General features: G+C 42.8%; 1 protein-coding gene across 5 annotated transcripts in view; it reads left to right on the top strand.

The window, feature by feature from the left end:
• LOC134337378 (transducin-like enhancer protein 4) overlaps positions 1-24,830 on the top strand; it is a 279,756-nt gene that overhangs the window by 113,879 nt on the left and 141,047 nt on the right. For all 5 annotated transcript variants that reach the window (XM_063032339.1, XM_063032342.1, XM_063032340.1 and 2 more), the window contains exons 5-6: positions 3,529-3,591; positions 20,111-20,185. In XM_063032339.1, the coding sequence (XP_062888409.1) occupies positions 3,529-3,591; positions 20,111-20,185 (138 nt within the window). The remainder of the gene's footprint in view (positions 1-3,528; positions 3,592-20,110; positions 20,186-24,830) is intronic.

The following is a 24,830-nucleotide window of genomic DNA, read 5'->3' on the forward strand; positions in this document are numbered from 1 at the left end:
TTGTGGCCTGAAAGGCCTGTAATGTGCCGTAGATTTCTATGTTCTATGTAACATGCAACCGCACAGAAAGAGGCTATTTGGCTCAGCTGCTCCTTGCCAATAAAAGAAAAGCATATAATCATACAGGATGGAAACCCGAGCAGAAATCTGGGAATACTGGAAGTACTAACTGCTCTGTTGGGAGAAATAAAAACGGAATTAGTGTTTCAGTTCAGTCCATCAGTAATGCAATATCATTTCTTACCTGGATGGGTTGAAGAAGAATTTGAGATTTTCTTTACTTCGCACCCCTCACCCCCCCCCCAACTCCCAAAGCCATCCTGGACTTTTTCCCTCCCTTTTCTCAGGAGATTGTGCACTTTTTGTTGAGTGGGCAGTGTACATACTATGATTCAGATTTACCAGGCTGTCATGGGATAAAAAAATCATATTTATTCATTATTTCTTTATTAATAAACCTACAGGGCAAAACTAAAACAAAACCAAAACATTACACTTGCCATTAACCTGCGACTGCTATGGCATTATTATACTTGCATGTCACGCCCCCAGCTCCAACGATCCCTCTAAAAGTCTAATCTTTTATTCAATCCTTTATTAGAAATTAACAAACATGCAATCTTGAAGCAATGAAACTTAAGCATACCCAAGCACTATTGAACACTACCTCTGTGGTCAGCTAACAATATGACTTCCGCCGGTCCCAAGCTACAAACTGCCACGAAATAACCAAGAATACGAAACTTATTCCCTTCAATTTTACCGTGCCCCCACTCGTGACTAGTTAACATAACAAACTCCGCAACACAGAATACAAGGTAGATCGAGAACTGATACATGACTCCTACAAGATGTATCTAGCTAATAAGGTGTGTATTCATAATAAATGTTGTGTTTATGCAATTAAGAGCTTGCTTTTTAGTTGGTGTAGCAACAGCCGTTCAGATTAGAGATTATTCGCTGTTAAAGTGGCAGTGATTATTTATCTGCTTGGAAAACAATATTATGGAATGCAGATATCTAACGTGGAAGAAGGTAGAATTGGAACTTTATATTGTTTGGTTCCCACTTTCATTGAAAACACATTCTCATAATGAGTAAACAAATCTGTGGAGTTTGTGTTTTCTCCCCATGACTTCATGATCTCTCCATCCCACGGTCCTCCATTTCTCTCCCACAATCTAAAGGAATGTTGGTAGGTAAGATGGCCACTGTAAAGCCTGATTTATACTTCTGCGCTAACTGGACACCGTTACCTACGCAACTGACTTACCCGCATTGTGAGCATTTATACTTGTGCGTTGGTGCGTCTGCGTCGCTCTGCAATTCGCGCACGTCATGCATGCGCACTCACCTTCCCCCGCAAGGCTTCATGGTCATGGTAGTCTTTCTTGGGGTAAACAAGAAACAAGCATCTTTTTTCGTAAAAACAAAATGTGTCCTCCATAATTTCGGAGGTCTGTAAAGCTTTATGGAAAGTATTGCAGCTACAGTTCCTTCCCTGCCCTTCAGTCGCCCAATGGGAAGCTATTGCAGCGTAGGAGGAAATGCGATGCTACCAAGTAGACCAATCACAGTTCTTACGGTCTGCGTTGCCGTGACGCGCGGTTACATTTTGAGAGAGGTAGGCGTCGCAGCAACGCAGACTCTCGCCTAGTATTCCACATCGGCTTTGCATAGGGTCTGCGGCGACGCGTTGACGCAGAAGTATAAACCAGGCTTAACTTAAAATCAGTGTAGGCAATTGGCAAAAGAAAATCAAAAAATGGTTGATGGGTGTCAGAGAAAGAATAACTTGCACAGTTACTGGGAAATTCAAAGAGGGATGAGACTGATGAATTGTTCTTGAGGGAGCCAGTATGGAGTCATTGGGCTGAATGGTCTCCCATGTTGCAAGTTTAACTGCAGGCGCACACTCCTTTGTTTAGATCAGAGGTACCCAACCTTGTTTTTGGCATGGACCTCCTACCATTAACTATCCCAGATTGGTAGCCCCTGGTGTATATGATCCACTAAGTTGTTTCCACCACCCTATCAGGAAATGAGTTCCATTTTGTTAAGAAATTTCTCTTTAGGTCTTCTGACTTGAATCTTAAATTATTGTGCATTTTAATCACTGGCCCTAAGTTCAAGCTCTCCCTGTCTAATGAATGTGAAGCTTTTTGTAGTCTTATGAGCATGGAATTCATTCCCTAAAGTGGTGATAAACAGAAAGTCTAATCATGCTTAAAACGTCTTGATGCGTGCTTGAAGGACCATGACCTGCAGGGCTGCACGCAGACATAGTGCTGGAAGGTGCAATTGAAGTAGGTTCTTATGAGTGTCTGTGATTCAAATATACTAATCTCTCTGTATCTATGTCTGTTCATATTGTGATCCAGTTGGACAGGAGAGTCTTGTGGTGTGTATGTTATATATTAGGTCTCAATGTATTAATGAAAATGCCGTACCCTTCATCATATTGAAAACATTTCAAGTCTTTTCTAAGAACAACAATTCCAGCCCCTCCAATCTCCCAACATAACTGAATCCCCTCTCCCTGTTGCCATTTTAATAATCTCCTCTGCATGCTCTCCAGTGCCTCCGATGCAGTGTCGTGCACCGAGTGGATATGGTCATTCAGCAGGACCCCTCCCAGTTACTGGCCTGTGCTGAATGCCTGAAAGAGTTATCATGTCTATTGAACTCTGCTTCTGAAATTGACTTCAGTGCAACTGATTTTCAGAAGCAGAGTTCAGCTCGAACATTGTGTGTTTAATGCATTCAACAGAAGATGTTTATATGTATCATTCTTTGAATTAGTTTCTAGTTTTGGACCAAAGACCAGGGTGTAGGTAACTCTATAAGTATGTATGGCCACAGCATACGTTGCCATATGCAAAGTTACTGTGATGACAATGGATGTCAATAACACTGAGGTGGTAAGCCTCGGGCGATCCAGTTATAAATGTACACTCAGTGGCCACTTTTTAATGTACCTCCTCTGCCTAATAAAGTGGCCCCTGAGTGTATGATCACCATCATCTGTGCTGTAGCCCATCCGCTTCAAGGTTCAACATGTTGTGCGTTCAGAGATGCTCTTCTGCACGCTGGTTATTTGAGTCACTGTTCTTTTCCTCTCAGCTTGAAATAGTCTGGCCATTTTCCTCTGACCTTTCTCATTAACAAGACATTTTCACCCACAATACTGGTGCTTACTGCATGTTCTTTGTTTTTCACACCATTCTCTCTAAAGTCTAGACAGTTATGCTTGAAAATCCCACAGGGTCAGCAGTTTCTGAGATACTCAAACTACCCTATCTAGCATCAATGATCAGTCACTTAGATCACATTTTCTTCCCCATTCTGATTCTTGGTCTGAACAACAACTGATCCTCTTGACTATGTCTGCATGCTTTTTTTTGTATTGTGTTGTTGTCACATGATTTGCTGATTTGACATTTGCATTAAAGGGCAGATGTACAGGTGTACCTAATAAAGTGGCCACTGAGTAAACCACAGTTTCTCATTATTTTTTATATGTTGCAGGCAGAAATTGTGAAGAGACTGAGCACAATCTGTGCACAAATTATACCATTCCTCTCCCAGGAGGTAAGTTTACTTTTCTTGTTACTAAACATAAGTGAAGTGATTAATGGAAGGTTTTAATTCCAGTTCAGTTCATGTAGATTGTTCTATCTTCTAAATGTGGGTGAGACCTTTGCCCTCACTGTTATTTGTCTTTTGTACACTTGTTTGATTATGTAATGAGGCATAAAACTATCCTGAAAACAAACATTCCAAAAACAAACACAAATTAACAAATCAATATAAAAATTGTTTCAACAAGGATGACTATTATAGAAATTGTTGATCACTGATCGGTGACAGAAACTCAGTACTTGCAGTAAATAAAGTCACTCTATTTAAATGATATTTACCCTTGTGGAGCCTCTCCCATTGACAAGCTTTCATACCCACAGGTCGTCTCTCACTGACTGCTACGTTACCTGTATTATTGTACCTCTCTCCTTGACTTGGCGTTGACCTGTGATTGACCACCTCTCGTGGGTTCTCAGATTGGCCATTCCATTTCCTTGACATGTCTCATCAACTAAAACTTTACCTATGCAGATTGTTTCACACTGACTGTGCAGACTATCTCTTACTGACCACTTCCAACCCATGCAGACCACCTCACACTGACTGGTTCTGACCCTTGCAAACCATTTCACACTGACTGGTTCCAATCCATGCAGACTGTCTCACACACACTGATCAGTACTGACCCGTGCAGACCATCTCGGACTGACTTGTACCTACCTGTACAGACTGTCTCAAACTGATTGGTACCTGTGTATGGATGTCCAGTTGTAAGGACGTTAATCTCCATACTGCTTTCCACTGACAGAATATTACCAATCCTTCAAATTGTACCAGTGGCCCAAGGTAAGATAGAATAAAGAGATTAAAGATTAGCTTTTTATTTTGTTTGTTGCATGTTCATTGAAACGTACAGTGAAATGCATTACTTGCGTCATTGTTTGCAATATGCTGGGGCAGCCTGCAATTGTCTGGGAGCACCTCACCATCTGGCGCCAGCATAGTATGCCCACAACTTACAAACCCTGACCCGTACATCTTTTTGGAGTGTTGAAAGAAAGTCAGGGGACCCCAAGGAAACCCAGGCAGCCACATGGAGAACGTACAAACTCCTTACAGATAGCAGCGGGAATTGACTCTCGATCTTCCAGTCGGTATTACCGTAAAGCATTATGCTAACTGCTGATCGAACTGGTCATCCAACTTTAAAATGCAGTTCCCTTTGGCATTTTTAAGGTGCTTGTTTGATGAGAAAGGATACTGCAATCTACACAGCAGAGCACATAGTGTCTGGAAAAAGAAAGAGATAGAGTTCCCCTTTCCTTCCCAGTCCTGATGAAGGGTCTCGGCCCAAAACGTCAACTGTTTATTCATCTCCATAGAGGCTGTTGACCTGCTGAGTTCCTCCAGTATTCTGTGTGTTGCAGGAGATAGAGTTAATGTCTTTTTTGTTAATGACCCTTCAGCATTTTTTTGTTTTGCTTATTAATTCCTTTCTCTTCAGCAGAATAAAAAAAACATGAAATAAGGATAGTCATTATAGAATTTGTGATGACAGGCTATTGACCTGAAACAGCCCTTTATCTCTCGCCATCTGCGTCTCCCACTCGCTGAATATTTACCATGTTTTCTCAATTTAATTTCGAGAATCATTTAGAACTGGGTCCTGGGCTTTGCTGGCCACTTTCCCAGGATGTGTGAAGCCTTTGTTCTGGTGTCCGTTGTCCACTTTATATATTTAGTGATACAGCGTGGAGTAGGCCCTTCGAGGAATCCCGAAAGCCCCAATTTAACCCTAACCTGATCACAGGACAAATTATAATGACCAATTCACCTGCCCTGTGCGTCCTTGAACTGTGGGAGGAAACCGGAGCACCCGGGGAAAATGCATGCTTTCTATGTACTCCCATTCGACATTGAAATTGAACTCCAAACTCCGATGCTCCGACCTGTAATAGCACTGTGCTACTGTGATTTCCCCTTCTAGCGGTGATTGGTGTAGAATTGCAATGGTCCTGGTAATGTGTTTCTGGTCTTTACACGTGCGTTAGTTATGGCCGACCTCTGGTACACACAGCAATGACATCCAAAGTCTCCTGTTGCAGCAATGCTGATACTATTCAAGAAAATAATACAATTAATCTCTCAGTTAGATATCAGCCAAGTCGGATGTGACTTCGTGTCAGAAAGTTGTGAATTTGATTCCCACTCCGTAGACTTGAACTTTAAGTCTGTGTAATACTGAGGGATTGCCCTGTTCCCTGAAGTATAGTCTTTTGGATGAACCATTACATTGTTGACAGCATAAAAGATCCCATGGCATTTTTCAAAGAGGAGTGGGGGAAATCGCCAGCTTCGCTATCTCATTGGTGTGTGTGGGAACTTGCTGTGCACAATTTGGCTGCAGTGTCAGCTACATTACAACAGTGACAACACTCATTGACTGTAAGGCCCTTTGGGATTCCCTGAAGTCTTGAAAGGCATCATATAAATACATTCATATTTAAGACGTAAACTGACTGCAAAAATCAAAAGCATACACCTTCATTCTACTCTCCTAAGTAACATACCTCTGCAATTCTCAAGTAGGCACAATGCTAACAAGTCCCAACATGACATCCACAGGCTAATCAACCAACACAGGCTGAGCAAGTATGAACTTTATTCGGTGCAGTTTTCTTTACAAGTTCATTCAGAAAGGCTGGAGAAGGCTTTTGGAGTCCAGTGCAAAAAATAACTTCAAAGTAGGAAGAACTGACTGGGTGCAAGTGTATTTTGAAAACAATGATTTATTCAGCCAGAAACTCTTTATTTTATATTCAGGCAAGCAAATCAATCCCTTTCTGAGGGACTGTAACACAGATACACAGTTTATAGTTCCAGCAAAGGAGTGCAAACATCCTGGGATCATATTTCAACAAGTACAGTCCAAACATCCTAAACCACCATTTCCTGCAGTAACAGTGTAAATACTCTCATTAAAACCAATGTGTAAATAGACTTAAGGGAAAGAAAAAGGCTAGCAGAGCGATCTGCACAGATCAGCAAATTTGTGTTGGAGGGAGAGGTAGGGTGGGGGGAAAAATCAGAGGAAGGTTGTGGGTCCTCAGGGAGAGTGTAAAAGGGCAAGCAGATCACAGCCATCATCTACTTCTTTTGTCTGCAGTTAAAAGAGTAAATTGTGATTGCTTTTCCGAAGTTTTTGATGCAAAGTGAACTGGCTTGTTTGGTGGGGGGCTAGCTCTAGTGCTCCATCTGCCACTGAAACATCAGGAGAAGCAGAATATTCAGCCTCTTTTACCGTCATGAAGTCGTGCAGTATGGGCAAGTCATTGGGTATATTTAAAGCCAAGTCAATAGGTTCTTGATTAGTAAGGGCATCAAAGGTTACCGGGAGAAGTCAGGAGGATGGGTTTGAGACGGATAAAAAATCACTATGATGGAATAGTGGAACAGATTCGATGGGCCGAATTGCCTAATTCTTCCCCTAGGTCTTGCGCTTTTTTGTATTTTATTCAGATTTTACTTAGAGATACAGCTTGGAATAGGCCCTTCCAGCCCAGCAACTTCTGGCAACCAGAATTTTAATCCCGGTCTAATCACGGAACTACTTACAATGACCGACTCACCTGCCCAGTATGCAGACATCCCACCTCTCCCGGAACTTCCGGGAGTCTCCCGCATATTAATAGTGGCTCCCTGATACCCGCAAATTATATACAATATCACGGAAAACAATTTTTTTGAGAGCGAGCAGGAGAAAAGCAAGAGAGAGCGCGCGTGCACGTGAGAGAGCGAGCGAGAGAGAGAGAGAGCGTGCGAGCCACCACGAGAGAGAGAGCGCAAGCGAGAGTGCGCCATGGCAGAGTGTTCCAAAAAACTATAAAACGACGTCACCCCAGACTACACTAAAGTGTACCCCTGCCTAATAGGGGTCAAAAATAATGACAGTGTTGCTCGCTGCACTGTTTGCAACAGAGACTTTTCTATTGCCCATGGTGGGGTAAGACTGTAAAAGACATGTTGAGGTGAGTTTAACAGGTATCATTCGTTCATTAGCATAGCTAACGTTATTTAAACTAGCTGGCTAGCTGCTAAGGAGCTACTCTATTGCAAACATCCCACCTCTCCTGGAAGTCCTGGAAGTCTCCCGCAAATTGATGGTGCTACCTCCCTAAAATGAGTTTTTGCAGGGTGGGATGTCTGAGTATGGCTTTTGACTGTGGGAGGAAATCAGAGGACCCAGAGAAAACCCATGCATTCCATGATGAGAACGTACAGAGACTCCTTATAGGCGATGCTGGGCTTGAATTCCAAACTATAATAGTCACAAGCTATAATAGTGTCGCACTAATCACTACACAGCCGTGGACTTGATGGGTCAAAGAGTTTGTTCCATAATTCCAAACAAACCATCAAGCCATCCATTTACATAAATCCCATTTTATTCTCCCCACTCTCCCATCAGAGCCTATTGCACCATTTATTAAGCTCACTGCTGATCTTTTACCTCAGCAACACCTGAGTCACTTAATATCCAAGTATCTGTTCATTCCTGAGGAACTGTAGCCCATCACCAGTCACAGCCTTTAGAAACACAAGAGATTCTGTAGATGCTGGAAATCCAGAGGAACAAAATTCCACAGGAAACTAAGGGGGGGAATAAACAGTCAAGATTTTGTCCTGAGAGCTTTCATCAGTAATAAAAAGGAAGGGGAAAGAAGCTAGAATAATAAAGGGAGAAGAAGAAGTAGGGGTTGGCAAGTGATGGGTGGTTAGGTGAGTGGGAATGTAGGAGGGTAGAGGAGAGGAAATGAGGTGAGAAGCTGGGAGACGATAGGTCGAAAAGGTAAAGAGCTGGAGAAGAAGGAATCTTATAAGAAAGAAGTTAGGCGATGGGAGAATGGGAAGAAGGAGGGGCACTAGAGCGAGGTGATGAGCAGTTGAGGAGAAGGGGAAGGGGAAAGAGAGGAGCTAGAATAGGGATAGGAAAAATGAGAACGGGGAGTGGGAAAATTGCTGGGTATTAGAGAAATCAATGTTCATTCCAAACAAAAGAAAATTTGCAGATGCTGGAAATTCAAAGCAACACACACGCAACGCTGGAGGAACTCAGCAGCTCAGGCTACGTCTATGGAAAAGAGTAAACAGTTGACGTTCCAGGCTGAGAACTTTCATTAGGACGTTAGATTGGAGGATACCTAGACGGAATGTGAAATGCTGCTCTTCCAACCTGAGAGTGGCCTTATTGTGGCTGTAGAAAGGCCGTGGACTGACATGTCAGAATGGGAATGGGAAGTAGAATGATAATAGGTGATCTCTGGAAAATCCCACATGTTGTGGTGGACGGAAAAAAGACGCTCGACAAAGTGGTCCTCCAGTCTACGTTGTGTCTCACTGATGGAGAGGAGGCTGTACCGGGAGTAACAGATACAGTATAGTGTGCGTGATACAATATATAACTTCAGTATACTGAAGAGAAGAATACTGTAATTTATTAAAAACTGCCAATGGGTAATGATCCCTTTAGGCAAATCCACAAACTCTTTCAGAGGTGAGTTAAGGTTGCAGCAGAAGAATTGTGATCGCAGTGAAGAAGCGGGCTGAGGCTGGTTGACAGATATGATTAAAGAGAGGGCTGAGAAACTCATAGCAAATAGAACTTCATGGTTGATTTGACCTGGCTGCAGGAACTGATATCTCTAATATCCTCTGGTAGTGAATTCAGAGTTCATTTAATCAGTAAACAAGCATCTCAGCCCCCAAGCACTGCCTGACTGCACAAGCTACAGAGCCACTTGAGGATATTGTCACTACTTCATGTCATGTCCAGATCTGGTGATGGTTGGTGGAGTTTTTTCTTCCTATGACCTTAAATAAATGAGAGTACAGATACTGCTCCCTCTCTGCTCCTTTATCTCTCATTTTGTCAAGCCAGGTCCTCTCACGCTTGTGCTGCAACCTTAATTCCTCTCCGAAAGTGTTTGCAGACTTACCCAAAGGGTTTATTACCCATTGGCAGTTCTTAGTAATTTTCTTCAAAGGCCCTTCAATATTCTTTTCCTTAGTATACCAAAACTATATATTGTATTGCGCTCAGTATACTGTAACTCGTGTTTGTGGTACAGCCTCCTTTACATTGAGGGACGTTGATTGGGGGACCGCTTCATCGAGCATCTTCGCTCTCTCCACCACAACGGGTGGAATCTTCCAGTGATCACATATCATAATACTACTTCCCATTCCACCTCACTTTCATTCTAAATCGCCCTCCCCCTTTCTTTCCCCTCCTCAAAATTCATCTGCCCATCACCCACACACTCCTCCCACTGGGTCCCCTCCCTCTACTCCTCCCATCTGCCTACTTCACCTCCCTTATTTCGTTGCATGCTCTTCCTATCAGATCTGTCATCTGCAGCCCGTTGTCTCCTCCTCGTCTGGTTCCACCTATCTCTCCACCTCTCCTCATTTCACAGCTATCTCCCCTCTGCTCTTTCGGTCCGGACGAGGGGTCTCAACTAAAAATACGGCTGTCCAGTTCCCTCTACAGGTGCTGTCTGACCCATTGAGATTCCCCCCGCGGCTCGATATTTGCACATTCACCTTCTGTGCTTGCAGTGAGAAAGTTAGATGATGTGGTGTCTAAGGAAATGTAGTGCAGCATCTTATTGTTTCTATGATTTGTTTTTTTTTCCTCCATGTTAGGTGTTATATGGTCTTTTTTTATGGATTTTTTTGGGTTTCTTTGTTTCATGCTTGCCTGTTAGGAGACAAATCTCAAGGTTGTATAATGTATACATACTCTGATAATAAATGTATGTTGAACTTTGAACTTAAGCTGATGCCGTGGTAAAGTATATCGGATTAGGGGCCTGCTTGCTTCCGTGGCTCAGCAGAAGATGGGCTGACAAGTTTTTCTTCCGTAATGTGTGCGATCCTTGTGACTTATCGCAGTTATGTCCAAATCCCCTGGGGCACAGTGTGTCAGCAATGAAGTAGAATGCTGGTAGTAATAACTTGTCCTCAGTGGAGCCTCGGCAAAGGGCAGTCAGAACCGTCTGAGCTGAAACTGCAGAATTAATGAACTCCTCAGGATTAATTGTAACATTGAACCTGAGATGGTCAAACATTAAATCAACTTGGCACTAGAAATCCTGCTTATTAAAATCATGTTACCTTTTTCTAAGAATATTGGATTTATTTGTCAAGTTTTCCAGCTTTGCCCCCGACTTGTCTCCTGTAGTTCCTTGTTTGCACTTGGGTTGAATTCATGAGCCAACATCCTGAAGGAAACATGGAACTGTTAAACATTTAAACATTTTTCTTGTGCTTTCTTCCACGGCTCCTTAGCTGGCAGCTAATGAAGATCGGGAGGGGCTGAGGGATGAGATATAAACCTGGAATCGGATGTGTGAGGCCATTTGGCCCACTGTTTTCACCCAGACTGCTAGCTCGAGCAGTCCAGAGTTTTTTCCATTTAATTAATTCATTTAGAGATACAGCACGGAAAAGGCCCTTCTGGCCCAACTAGCCATGTCACCCAGCAATCCACCTATTTAACCTTAGCCTGATTACAGGATGGTTTACAATAACCAATTAGGCATCTAACTGATATGCTATATGACCCTTGGGAGGAAACCAGAGCACCCGGAGCCATGGGGAGAATATTACACAAACTTCTTATGACACTGGAATTGAACTCTGCAATTTGGTTTGTTTGTTTATCTATTTCTTTAGGGTGTGGCGCAGAATAGGCCCATCCAGACATTCGAACTGCATCGCCCAGCAACTTCCAATTTAACCCTAGCCTAATCACAATTTACAATGACGAACCTACCAACCAGTACACCTCTGGAAACCAGAGCTCCCAAAGGAGACCCATGCAGTCACAGGGAAAACGTACAAACTTTTTACTGCCAGTCGTGGGAATTGAACCCGAATCCCTGATACTATAAAGCATTGTGCTGACCACCACACTACAGTGCACCCCATAATCCAATGCCCCGAGCTGTAATAGCGATGCACTAACTACTACACTACTGTGCACTTCCATCATTAAGGTCACTTGCCCATTAGGTATTAACTACTTCATGAAAATATGCAATCTTGACTTAAAATCTCACCTCTCTTTCACTCTTTATTTCTTTGAAAAAATTTTTTGTATCCTCTTTTACATAATTGGTTAGCTTTCATCTTTTCTCTCCTTATAGCTTTTTTTGTTGCTTTCTGTTGGTTTTTACAAGCTTCCTAATCCTGTAACTTCCCTATATTGTGTGCTGTCTCCTTTGCTTTTATGCTGTCTTTGACTTCCTTTGTTAGCTGCTTCATCTTTGGGATGTACCTATCCTGAACCTTCTGAATTGTCCCCAGAAACTCCAGCCATTGTTCTGCTGTCATCCTGCTTGGGGCCCCTTCCAACCAACTTTCGCCAGCTCCTCTCTCATGCCTCTGTAATTCCCTTTACTCCTCTGTAACACTGAGAGATCTAATTTTAACATCTTTTCAAACTACAGGGTGAATGCTCACATATTATTATCACTGTCTCCGAAGCGTTCCTGTACCTTAAGCTTCCTAATCAAATTTGGTTCATTACACAACATCCAATTCATAATTACCTTTCCCCTAGTGGGCTCAGCCACAAGTTGCTATAAGAAGCCATCTTGTAGGCTTTCTACAAATTCCCTCTCTTGGGATCCAACTCCAACCAGGTTTTCCCAATTTACCTGCATATTGAAGCTCAATCCCCCATGACTATCATAATGTTGGGCTTTTAACATGCCTTTCTATCTCCTGTTATACTTTAAATCCCTCATCCTTGCTGCTGATTGGAGGCCTGCACAAATTCCCATCAGGGTATTTTTACCCTTGCAGTTTCTTAACTCTACCCACAAGGACTCTACATCTTCCAATACTATGTCACCTCTTTCTCGGGTACAAAGAGCAACACAGACATTGTTAGGTTCTAAGGTTTGGTGTTAAGGTTATGTGTTTTGTGGGTGAGTCAAGAATTAGATTTGGGCCAGTTAGAAAGGGATTGCAGATGAGGTGGGTAAATGATTTGAATAACTAGGAACCATTCCTGCGACCAGCTCTAACTTGGGTCATGCTCAGTGTTGACATTGGGTGAGCACATCCAAACTGTGGTGATCAGTCAGGGTTGCTCAGAAGTTTCAGGAGCCTGGGATAAATGGTCTGGCACTCTTGGGTCAAGTCAGGATTTCATTGAAAGTTTGGGAGGGGATAGCTAAATCCAGTATGCTGTCAGGGGTACTGATGGTCTCTGGCTTTCATTACTGGTGCTCGTATGTCAGTCCTGAGCTCAGGATTTTCCACCTTAAACCTCTCTATGAAATGCTACATGAAACACGCCAACGAACTAAAAAAGATTTGTTACCAGCACTACAATCACCTCATTTGGTTCATTGTTGATTTCTGTTTGACTACATTGTTGTGAGATGGTGTGAGAAGCTTTACTGTGTTAAAGGTGTTCCATAAACACAACTTGTTGTTGTCGATGTTAGAAGATAAGTCATTTAACAATGGTTACATGAGAAACCTTGAGATTCTAATGCTTCCTCACAAATATTTTTTTGTTTATGGTAGACTGCTTGAAGCTGAACATAAACATAATTTCAGACTGATTGTTCCTCCAAGTTCCTATGTGATACAAGAAATTAGCTTTCATTGAATATGATGTGTTTAATTGCATAACGATGCTGACGCTTTGCAATAGTTCAACTAAGCTAAAAATGTTTTGCTGATTATTTTCATTTGTACTCAGCATCTGATGCTTCTTGCTTAAGTGTCTGACAATAATCAGCCAGTACTGATGGATTCAAGTTGCCCTGATACAGTTTCTCCATGACTGCAATGTCCCGGTGAAACCTCTCACCATGCTCGTCACTGACAGCTCCAAGATTTGCAGGGAGGAAGTCTAAATTGGAATGCAGAAAATAAATCTTTAGTGGCATGTAGCACATCATAGTTTTGTACGCTTGAAGCATGTTGTCTACCAGCTTGCAGGAAGTTTGGTGCACTGTATTTGCCAAGAAAATTTTTGACATCCTTGAAGCCTACCGTGCAATTTTCTCCAGTCCCACTAGAATTGCCTGTCATTGATGACCTGTTTGATTTGTGACCAACCGAAACGCCTTCTGTCCGCCAGAGAAAGCAGGATCTCCCAGTGGCCACACATTTTAATTCCACGTCCCATTCCCATTCTGATATGTTTATCCACAGCCTCCTCTGCTGTAAAGATGAAGCCACCTCAGGTTGGAGGAACAACACCTTATATTCCATCTGGGTAGCCTCCAACCTGATGGCATGAACATTGACTTCTCAAACTTCCGCTAATGCCCCACCTCCCCCTCGTACCCCATCCGTTATTTATTTATATACACACATTTTTTCTCTCTCCCCTTTTTCTCCCTCTGTCCCTCTGACTATACCCCTTGCCCATCCTCTGGGTTTCCCCCCCCTCCCCTTTTCTTTCTCCCTAGGCCTCCTGTCCCATGATCCTCTCATATCCCTTTTGCCAATCACCTGTCCCTTGACTCCATCCCTCCCCCTCCTGTCTTCTATCATTTCGGATCTCCCCTCCCCCTCCCACTTTCAAATCTCATACTAGCTCTTCCTTCAGTTAGTCCTGACAAAGGGTCTCGGCCCAAAACATCGACTGTACCTCTTCCTAGAGATACTGCCTGGCCTGCTGTGTTCACCAGCAACTTTGATGTGTGTTGCCTTCTTTAATCTTGGGATCAGTTATTCTGACTTGAATAATGAATTGAAATAACAAACAGAGGTGATTTCAACAATATGGTGTATGATAGGGAAATTTCATGGTGATTTTCATGATCAGCAGCCCAAAATCCACAAGATGCACATAGGAGTATTCAGGAAGTAAAGTCTTTGTTTTCCAATGTAACTAATAGCAAATTCTGCTTCAGATATTCGATAGAAATAATGGCCATGACCTCAAATGCTTTTTCCTCAGTGTTGACTTTACTTTGAGGTGCAGCTAATTAAGTTTAGATTTCACTGGGCCTTAGCACCCGCAAGTTGTGAGGATAAAACTGAGCCCCAGTTATGGATAAATGGGGAAAACATGTTGTGGATTCTGTAAATCTAAATGTGTTTGTGTTTGTAAATGCCAATTAATCAGTCTGTTAACAAAACAGCCAACTTTATCTCCTTTCTACTCCCATTTGATTTTCCATGCCAAGGACTTCTATTTCTGCTGATATTGTAGTGGGAACAGTTTTGCAGCCAAAAGATTTAACGCCAGATCCCTGTCATTAAATTTGAGCTTCATCTCTTCACCAGCTTTCTACAGGCTGTTTGCCAAATGCATTAAAGATTAACAGCAACATGGAATACAACAGCAAGAAATAATGCAGCCAGGATTCATTGGCAAGTCAGATAAAAGGGGGATGTGCATGTCTCCCATTGTCTGCTGTAAACCAAGAAGGGCTAGAAATGAAACCCTTCATCACTTAGTACTTGCATAGTACAGCTGAGGTGCCGGGGTAAGGGGAAGCTGACAAGGAGGAATTTTAAACAGGTAAAATTTACTTTGACAAATTTATTTGTTTCTTAGTGGATGATAAGTGTGCGGTAAAAACAAGCAGGATAGAATCCTGTACAGTGTACCATCACTGGGATAGAAATTTTATCAATGTGCGAATATTGTTCAGCTCATCTGGCCTCTGTCATCTCCATGTAAAACTTTGTTCCATTCCCATCATTACACTGCGAACCAAATAGTTTTCTACAAAGTTCCCAATCATTTTTCATGGTTTCTTTTGACCTCTCCTTGTATTTAAACCCTTTAAAGTGAAAGGAATAGACTTGGTGCCACCTTAATGACGACACTTTCCTTGTGTTTTAATCAGAAGCTCATATTTTCGAGGATAAAAAGCAAAGCTGCTTACATTGCCAGATGCTGGAAGCAGGCTATAAGTAAGATTACAGTTGACAGATTGACAGCATTACATTCAATTCCAACTTGGGAAATTCAAGATTTATCAAAGTATTATTATCCACTACAATGGTATCAGTATCAGTGGGCTAATGGTACTGATTATATTTTAACTAAGTCAAGGTTGCTTACACAGCAGCTTTGTGTCAGTAACTTGGTGCACAGTAAGCCACACCCCGAGTCTCTACACAGACTAACCTTCCAGCTGCACAACTCTATGGGCGTGGTATCAATGAAACTGCCACCAGTCTTGGCAAGGACTTGCCAAGACCGCTTTGGGCGTTGCACTTTGGAGGTTTGGAGGTTTCTCTGTTAGTGCTTCGGCCCCCCAGGCTCTTGCCAAGAGGGTAGTGGGTAGGTTGGGATGGCGGGGAGGGGGAAAGAAACAGTGGAGGCAAAGGGAGGCAGCTTAGAGAAGCAATAAGAAATTTATTAAAACTATAAAACGTAAGAGCAGGAATAGGCCATTCAGCCCATTGAGTCTGCTCTGTCATTCAGTCATGGCAAAGTTGTTACCCTCTCAACCCCCAATCTCCTGCCTTCTTCCATTAACCTTTGACACCCTTACTAATCAAGAATCTATCAACCTCCACTTTAAATATACCCAATGACTTGGCCTCCACAGCCTTCTGAGGGAATATTGACAAGACATCTCTTTCCCAAATGTATGAATGAGAGAGAGAGAGAATATGCATGGGCTTGAAAGAGAATATGAGCAAGAGAGAGGGTGTGTTTGCAAGCGGTGACAGAGAATATAATATTTCTTAGGATCTGTTGTTTTAACGTTGGAAATAGAAAATTTAATTTGTGCAAATAACTGTGAATTTATTGACTAGATCACACTGAAAAACTTTGCACGCACAATCTTTTTGCTAATTTGCATCAGTATACCTTGATCCTAACCTTTGCCAGCAATGATTGTTCCCATGTCCCAAAAAAAATCATTATTTTCTGATTCAAGAGGTGACGGTTATACCAAATACAGACCGCATGACTCAGCAGTAAAATTAGTCATCAGTTTTGGTCCCTGCAGTAAACCCCACCCAGTCCATCCAATTCTTTGGCAAATATCCGAAACAGAACCAGACTGTTCACAATGATGACGTCACGGTGCAGGATGAACTGTCCACATGTCTGTGTGTCCACATGTCCAGCTCTTGGCTCCATCCCTCCCCCTCCTGTCTTCTCCTATCATTTTGGATCTCCCCCTCCCCCTCCCACTTTCAAATCTCTCACTAGCTCTTCTTTCAGTTAGTCCTGACGAAGGGTCTTGGCCCGAAACATCGATTGTACCTCTTCCTAGAGATGCTACCTGGCCTGCTACGTTCACCAGCAACTTTTACGTGTGTCACATGTCTGTGTGATTGCTGAGACACATGCTTCGCATTACCAGACCCAGACTTCACCTTAACCTGTCTGCTGAGGAAGCATTCAACCAAGCCTCTGATACTTCTGGACTTTCTCTCATCTTACCTGGTGTTAAAGGAACTTAGGCCAACTAAAGTGCTGCCGTCTTTGTGTTAATTTGCACCAATTCTCATTCAGCCATCACTGCTATACAGGCTCTGACCTACAGCATGATTCTGAATGACAATTTTAAAATTTTTATCCAAGTTTTCAATTCCCCATATGATCTCCGCCCTTCAGTACTCTAGTACTGGGTACTCAGGTCTCTCTGTTTTAATTGCTGTACTATTGTTGACCATGCTTTCAGCTGCCAAGTCTGTAAGTACTGGAATTTCCTTCCTAAGCCTCTCTGCTCTTGCTCTTTGCTCTTTTAATAGGCTCTTTGCAATGTATCTCTGTGACCAAGCACCTGCCCTAATATGCTTATCTAGCCTCCCATTTAATGCAGCTCCTTGATATTGTTTTTCTCAGCTACTCCTAATAGCAACAAACTCTGTTCGCTGGGTAAAGACAGTTTCTTATAAATTTACTGTTAGATGTCTTGGTGATAATCTTGCTATCATTGTATCTTCCTATAAAATACACCGGTGGCCACTAATTGGGTATACCCAAGCACCTGCTCATCAATCCAAATATATATATATATCTGCATATATATATATATATATATAAAACGCCTAAGACTTTTGCATAACACTGTAAAAATACGCAGCCATGGTCCAGAGGTTCAGTCATTCAGTTATTCAGACAAAACATCAGAATGGAGCAGAAATGTGATCTAAGTGACTTTGACTGTGGAATGATTGCTGGTGTTAGATGGAGTGGTTTGAGTATCTCAGAAACTGGTGATCTGGTATTTTCATGCGCAATAGGCTTTAGAGTTTACAGAGGCTGGAGCAAAAAGCAAAAAAAACACATTTAGTGAGCAACACACATCAAAGTTGCTGGTGAACGCAGCAGGCCAGGCAGCATCTGTAGGAAGAGGTGCAGTCGACGTTTCAGGCCGAGACCCTTCGTCAGGACTTTTAGTGAGCGGTAGTTCTGTGGGCAAAAACGCCTTGCTGATGAGAGAGGTCAGAGGAGAATGGCCAGACCGGTTCAAGCTTGCAGGAAGGCGACAGTAACACAAATAACCATGTGTTACAACAGTGGTGTGCAGAACAGCATCTCTGAATTCACAACAGATCGAACCTTGAAGTTGATAGGCTTCAGCAGCAGAAGACCACATCGAGTTCCACTCCCATAACTAATACAGTGTATGCAATCTGCAGTGTCCATATTTTATGATATAAAATGGTGAGTTTAATTGTACTTATTTAGTGTGCTTTAGTGTGATGAAGTTTTAGCATATTTTTTGCTTTCCAATTCAATTACTCCCTAAGTATCATAATGTTAGGACCTCGTGAATTTGTGTTGCTACATAGAACAGTACAGCACAGTACAGGCTGTTTGGCCTGCAATGTGCTGACTAAGATAAACATAATCCATGATGGATTTAAACCTTCTCTCCTACGTAGCCCGTAGCCCTCTTTCTTCCATGGGGCTATCTATGAGTCTTTTAAATATTCCTTAAATCTACAGTACCATGCAAAAGTCTTGAGTATGTGTATATATAGCTTAGGTGTCTTAGAGTTGCACAGTAGTGTGTTTGACAACAGGTCCAAAGGATGTTGGGAATGACAATGGTGGAACCGCGTGGGAGGGATGTGGGACAAGTGTTAAGAGAAGCAGTGCCAGGGATGGGGATTGGTGTGGGTGCAGACACGCCCAGCCCTAAGACACTGGGCAAGGTCATTTGAATCCAAACAGTTGGTTTATTGATCATTACAAAACGTCTCTCTGATGCTTCCTACTCTCTTCTCTCTCCCTTCCCCTTTTCCCCAACCATAACTCCCCTCTCCCTGCGCCCTTCCCACTCAGTTCACGATAGAGGCCCCCAATCAGATTTATCATCACTTACATATGTCATAAAATTTATTTTTTTGTGGCAGTAGTACAGAGGAATACATAAAATTACTACGGTACTGTGCAAAAGTCTTAGGCACCCTAGCTATGTATATGTGGCTCAGACTTTTGCGCAGTACTGTACCTCCAACACCTGGCGGAGCATTCCGGACACTTACCACTCTCAGGGGATCTAACTCTAACATATCCCCTGAACCTTCCTCCACTCCTGTTCAAAGTCCTCTGATGTTAGCCGTGCTGCCCTAGGATAAAGCCATGCTGCCCTCCCTATCTATCTTTGGCTCTTATAATCTTATACACTGCTATCAAGTTGCCTCACAGCTATATCACTTGGATACATATTTCCAAGACAATATGCGATAGTATTTTCCACATCAAGTTACAATAACCCACATTTCTTGTTGTTGGAATTAAGCGCCTGTTCGGTAAAGTCATGAAATAACCTTAATGAGAGCACAGTGACGCCTCACAGCTTTGCAAATGCACGCGATGGGGTTAAAGCATCAAACATGCAGACCTGTGGAACTTGCTGTTCTCAGCAATAGAAAAGGCCAGTCTGATAATGTCATACATCGTTTCTCTTGCCAGCATGGTCACAGCATTTTGCATAATGATATTACAGTGCCGGCAGCTCAGGTATCGTTCCGATGCTGTCTGTAAGGACTTCATATATTCTCTCGGTGAAAGTGTTGGTTTCCTCTAGATACTCTGGTTTCCTCCCATATTCCAAAGATGTACGGGTTAGTGGGTTAATTGGTTACATACATGTAATTAGGCAGTGGGGGCTCATTGGGCTAGAAGGGCCTGTTACTTACTTATTTACCTGGGCCCTTAGCTCCGAAGAGCATAGGCCGTCGATGACCTCCCGTCTCCAGCGTCCTCTGACGTTGATGGTCTGGTTGGAGTTCATCAATGCTTCTGCAATCCATTCCATCCGCTGTACAGAGGACTGGCCTTCACAGCTTCACTACAACACCGTTGGCCGGCCTTACCCATTTCTGCCTTTCATGACAGGGATGTTGGACTTTGTGAAGCTGTAACCCTAATTTTTTTTTTTAAAAAAGGACTGATATAGTGTTATTTTTTAGTGAGGAAGAGCAGTACGTCTTGATATCTATTCATTTTGGGTTTGTGCTTTATCTTGAAGTTTCCTGAACTTTCTCTTTGGTTTAACGACAGCACCAGCAACAGGTGGTCCAGGCAATTGAGCGAGCTAAGCAGGTCACCATGGCGGAGCTGAATGCCATCATTGGGGTAAGTGGCCTTCTTATACATGTGGGAGAGTGGGAGATGTAATGGACGTTAAATATTATAGTTCATATCCGAACTGTGAAAGTCTGAGAGATTCATAGTCGTAGAGCAATACAGCACAGATGCAGGCCCTTTGGCCCATCGAGTCCATACCAACCATAGTGTTCACCCACTTAGTCCAAGTTTCCAACGTTTGTCCATCATCCCTCCCCATGCAACTATCCAAATCTTCGGAAATGATGCAGACCAGGCTACCATGCTGCATTTTGTTGCAGGCCTTGTTAAAATTCAAAACAGACAACATCCACAGCCCTGCACGCTGCTCATTTTTGGTTTCTTCTTCAAAAATTTCGAAAAAGTTTTGCATGCATGACTTCCCACACCAAAAACCATGCTGACTCCTCCTAATCTGGTTCTGTCTTGAACTGAATTGACTTTATTACTTACATACTTCATATACGTGAGGAGTAAAAATCTTTACATCATGTCTCCATCTAAATGTGCAATTATAGTTATTTATAATAAATATTATGTACATCAGGACAGCCAATATGACATTGAAATGCAGTTGCATCAGCATGAATTAAGCAGTCTGATGTCCTGGTGGAAGAAGCTATCCCGGAGCCTGTTACTCCTGGCTTTTATGCTGCGGTACCCTTTCCTGGATGGTAGCAGCTGGGACAGTTTGTGGTTGGGGTCACTTGGGCCTCCAATGATCCTTTGGGCCCTTTTTACACACCTGTCTTTGTAAATATCCTGAATAGTGGGAAGTTCACATTTACAGATGCGCAGGGCTGTCTGCACCACTCTCTGCAGAGTCCTGCGATTGAGGGAAGTACGGTTCCCATACCAGGCAGTGATGCAGCCAGTCTCAATCATGCCTCTGTAGAAAGTTCTTAGAATTTGGGGGGCCATACCAAACTTCAGCTGTCTGAGATGAAAGAGGTGCTGTTGTGCCTTTTTCACCACACAGCCGGTATGTACAGATCACGTGAGTTCCTTGGTGATGTTATGCTGAGGAACTTAAAGCTGTTCGCCCTCTCAACCCCACATCCATTGATGTCTTATAGGGGTTAGCTTGTCTCCATTCCTCCTGTAGTCCACAACCAGTTCCTTTGTTTTTGCAAGATTGAGAGAGAGGTTGTTTTCTTGACTTCTTCTCTGTAGGGTGCCTCATTATTATTTGAGATTAGACCAATCAGTGTAGCGTCGTCAGCAAATGTAATTAGCAGATTGGAGCTGTGGGTGATGACACAGTCATGGGTCCCAGTCTTTCCAGATGCTTGGTGATCCTGTTCCTCAGCATTTCCTCCATACATTCCCTACTACAGATAGCAGGCTGACTAGCTTGTAGTTCCCTGGTTTGTCCTTGCTACTGTTTTTAAACAACAGGACAACTTTAGTCACCTTCTATTCTTCAGCAAATTCATCAGTGGCTAATAATTAAGAAAATCACTTGGACAGGCCCTGGGGATTAGTCCACTTCAATGCATTGTAAGGATGTAAATGGTTCCTCCCTGGTGATATGAATGTCCACCAAAACATCTCCACGTTTCCCTTATGTCTTGAGCAATCATGATTTTCTCCTCATTAAAAATGAGGAGAAATATTTCCTAAAAATCCATAGGCAGCCTGATGATCTCTAAAGGCACTTGCTCTGTATTGAATTTGTTCTTAGTACCACCGTAGCAACTCTTGGGATGTTCCTAAACCTTGCCTGACAGATCCATCTCACCCCCTCTCTTTGCCCTCCTGATTTCTATCTTAACAATATTCCTGATAGTTCTGAAGGAAGTTGCTCGATCCTAACATCCTAAACCCAATGTGTGCTTCCTTTCTCGTAACCAGAGCCTCGACACTTTTGTCAGCCAAGGCTCCCTAAACTTGCTAGGTTTACACTTCATCCCAACAGGAACATGCTGCTCCTAGACACTTGGTATCACATTCTTAAATGTCTCCCACTTCCCACTCATTCCTTTCCTTTCAAACAGGCTCAGCCAATCGACCTTTGCTAGATCCTGTCAGAGTCCTCTAAAGTTAGCCCTGCACCAGTGTAGAACTCAAACCTATGCTTTTCTTAAAGGTAATAGAATTATGGCTACTAGAGCCAAAGTGTTCCCTGACTTCCAGTTCATTTAATTGCACGTCTTGCTTAGCACCCTCTACTCTGCAGAATCAGAACCAGAATCAGGTTTGTTATCACCGGCATGTGACGTGAAATTTGTTAACTTAGCGGCAGCTGTTCAATGCAATACATAATCCAGCAGAGAGAGAAAAAAATAATAAATAAAATAAAACAAAACATAATAAATAAGTAAATCAATTACATACATTGAATAGATTATTTTTAAAAAATGTGCAAAAACAGAAATATTGTATATTAAAAGAAGTCCAAAGCTTCAAAGTCCATTTAGGAATCGGATGGCAGAGGGGAAGAAGCTGTTCCTGAATCACTGAGTGTGTGCCTTCAGGCTTCTGTACCTCCTACCTGATGGTAACAGTGAGAAAAGTGCATGCCCTGGATGCAGGAAGTCTTTAATAATGGACACTGCCTTTCTGAGACACTGCTCCCTACAAGAAGGGTCAGAGCCGTCTCTATTTCCTGAGGAGACTGAGGTCCTTTAACATCTGCCGGACGATGCTGAGGATGTTCTACGAGTCTGTGGTGGCCAGTGCTATCATGTTTGCTGTTGTGTGCTGGGGCAGCAGGCTGAGGGTAGCAGACGCCAACAGAATCAACAAATTCATTCGTAAGGCCAGTGATGTTGTGGGGATGGAACTGGACTCTCTGATGGTGGTGTCTGAAAAGAGGATGCTGTCCAAGTTGCATGCCATCTTGGACAATGTCTCCCATCCACTACATAATGTACTGGTTGGGCACAGGAGTGCGTTCAGCCAGAGACTCATTCCACCGAGATGCAGCACTGAGCGTCATAGGAAGTCATTCCTGCCTGTGGCCATCAAACTTTACAACTCCTCTCTTGGAGGGTCAGACACCCTGAGCCAATAGGCTGGTCCCGGACTTATTTCCTGGCATAATTTACATATTACTATTTAATTATTTATGGTTTATTACTATTTAATTATTTATGGTGCAACTGTAACGAAAACCAATTTCCCCTGGGATCAATAAAGTATGACTATGACTATGTACTTTGTAGGCTAGTACTCAAGATGGAGCTGATTAGATTTACAACCTTCTGCAGCTTCTTTTGGTCCTCTGCAGTAGCCCCTCCATACCAGACAGTGATGCAGCCCTTTTCAACTTACATGGTTTGCACCAGCATGTGGTGGCAGGGTAGCAAAGGAATTAGTGTAACACTGTTACACAACTGGCAATCCAGGTCAAATCCCCTCAGCTGTAGCTAAGGAGGTTGTATGTTCTCCCCATAACTGGGCGGGTCTCCTCCAACATTTCAAAGATGAACAAGTTAGTAGGTTAATTGGTGACAAGGGTGTAATTGGTTGGCAAGGGGTAGTTGAGCCGGAAGGGCTCGTTAACATGCTATATATCAAAATAAATAAGAGCGAAATATAATTTCTTTTATAGCTGCTCAGGGGTATCTGCTTTTGCTTCAGCCTTCCAGCATCTGGGTAGTTTCTTTGATTTTTTTCATGTAGGACATCTGGCAGTGAATTTTCACATAGTACAATAACACACAGCAGCAATTAAATACACACAAAATGCTGGAGGAACTCAGCAGGCCAGGCAGCATCTATAGAAAAGGGCAAATACATCTTTACTTCAGCCCTCTCCCTCTTTCAGGTTTACCTATCACCTACCACCTTGTACTTCTTCCTCCCCTCCCTCCACCATCTTACTCTGACTTCTCATCTTTCTTTCCAATCCTGACAAAGGGTCTCGGGCCGAAACGTCGACTTTTTACTCTTTTCCATAGGTGCTGCCTGGCCTGCCTAGTTCCTCCAGCATTGTGTGTGTGTGTGTGTGTTGCTTTGGATTTCCAGCATCTGCAAAGTTTCTTGTGATTGTGGACAAGCAATTAAAGCTGTTTCAATGAAGGAAAAAATATTAAGACATGGGATAAGCCACAATCTTGAGATCATTTTGACAAGACCTTAACATTTCCCTTCAAAAGATGGCACCTGTGAGAATGCAGTGCTCAGTTGGGACTGCTCCGCGGTATCAGCCCAGATTTCAGCGCTGAAGTCTTTGGAGTAAGAGTGGAACCTCTGACCTGGAGGTGAGCATTCTACCCACTGAACCTTGGCTGACAATCTGTTTCTCCACACCTTCCTGTTCCTTAATGTAGACCCACACTTACATTTTTCATGTGAAGCAGAAAGGCAATGGGGAAAACATTACAAAATGATATGGCTGAGGAGCCAATTATTTTATGGTGTACGACTCTCTTGAGGGAATGCCTTGTGCTGGTTCCAGCAGCAGCTATTTAGAATCTGTTGAAGTGACGTGAGGAACAAGGCAAAAGGCCGTACTGTTAGATGAAACTTCTGAGTTAGAAGGTTGTGGGTTCCAAGTCTGGAGATCTTAAGTACAAAAGTGAATGCCAGCATCTTCAGCAATGCATTATTCTCTTGGTACTGAAAGTCCTGTGTATAGATTTCCAGAGTGGGACTTGAACTTGTAACCTCCAGTGCAGTGGGAAGCTGTATTGTTGGAAATACTGGT

Source organism: Mobula hypostoma, chromosome 24 (assembly GCF_963921235.1).
Source record: "Mobula hypostoma chromosome 24, sMobHyp1.1, whole genome shotgun sequence".
NCBI lineage: Eukaryota > Metazoa > Chordata > Chondrichthyes > Myliobatiformes > Myliobatidae > Mobula > Mobula hypostoma.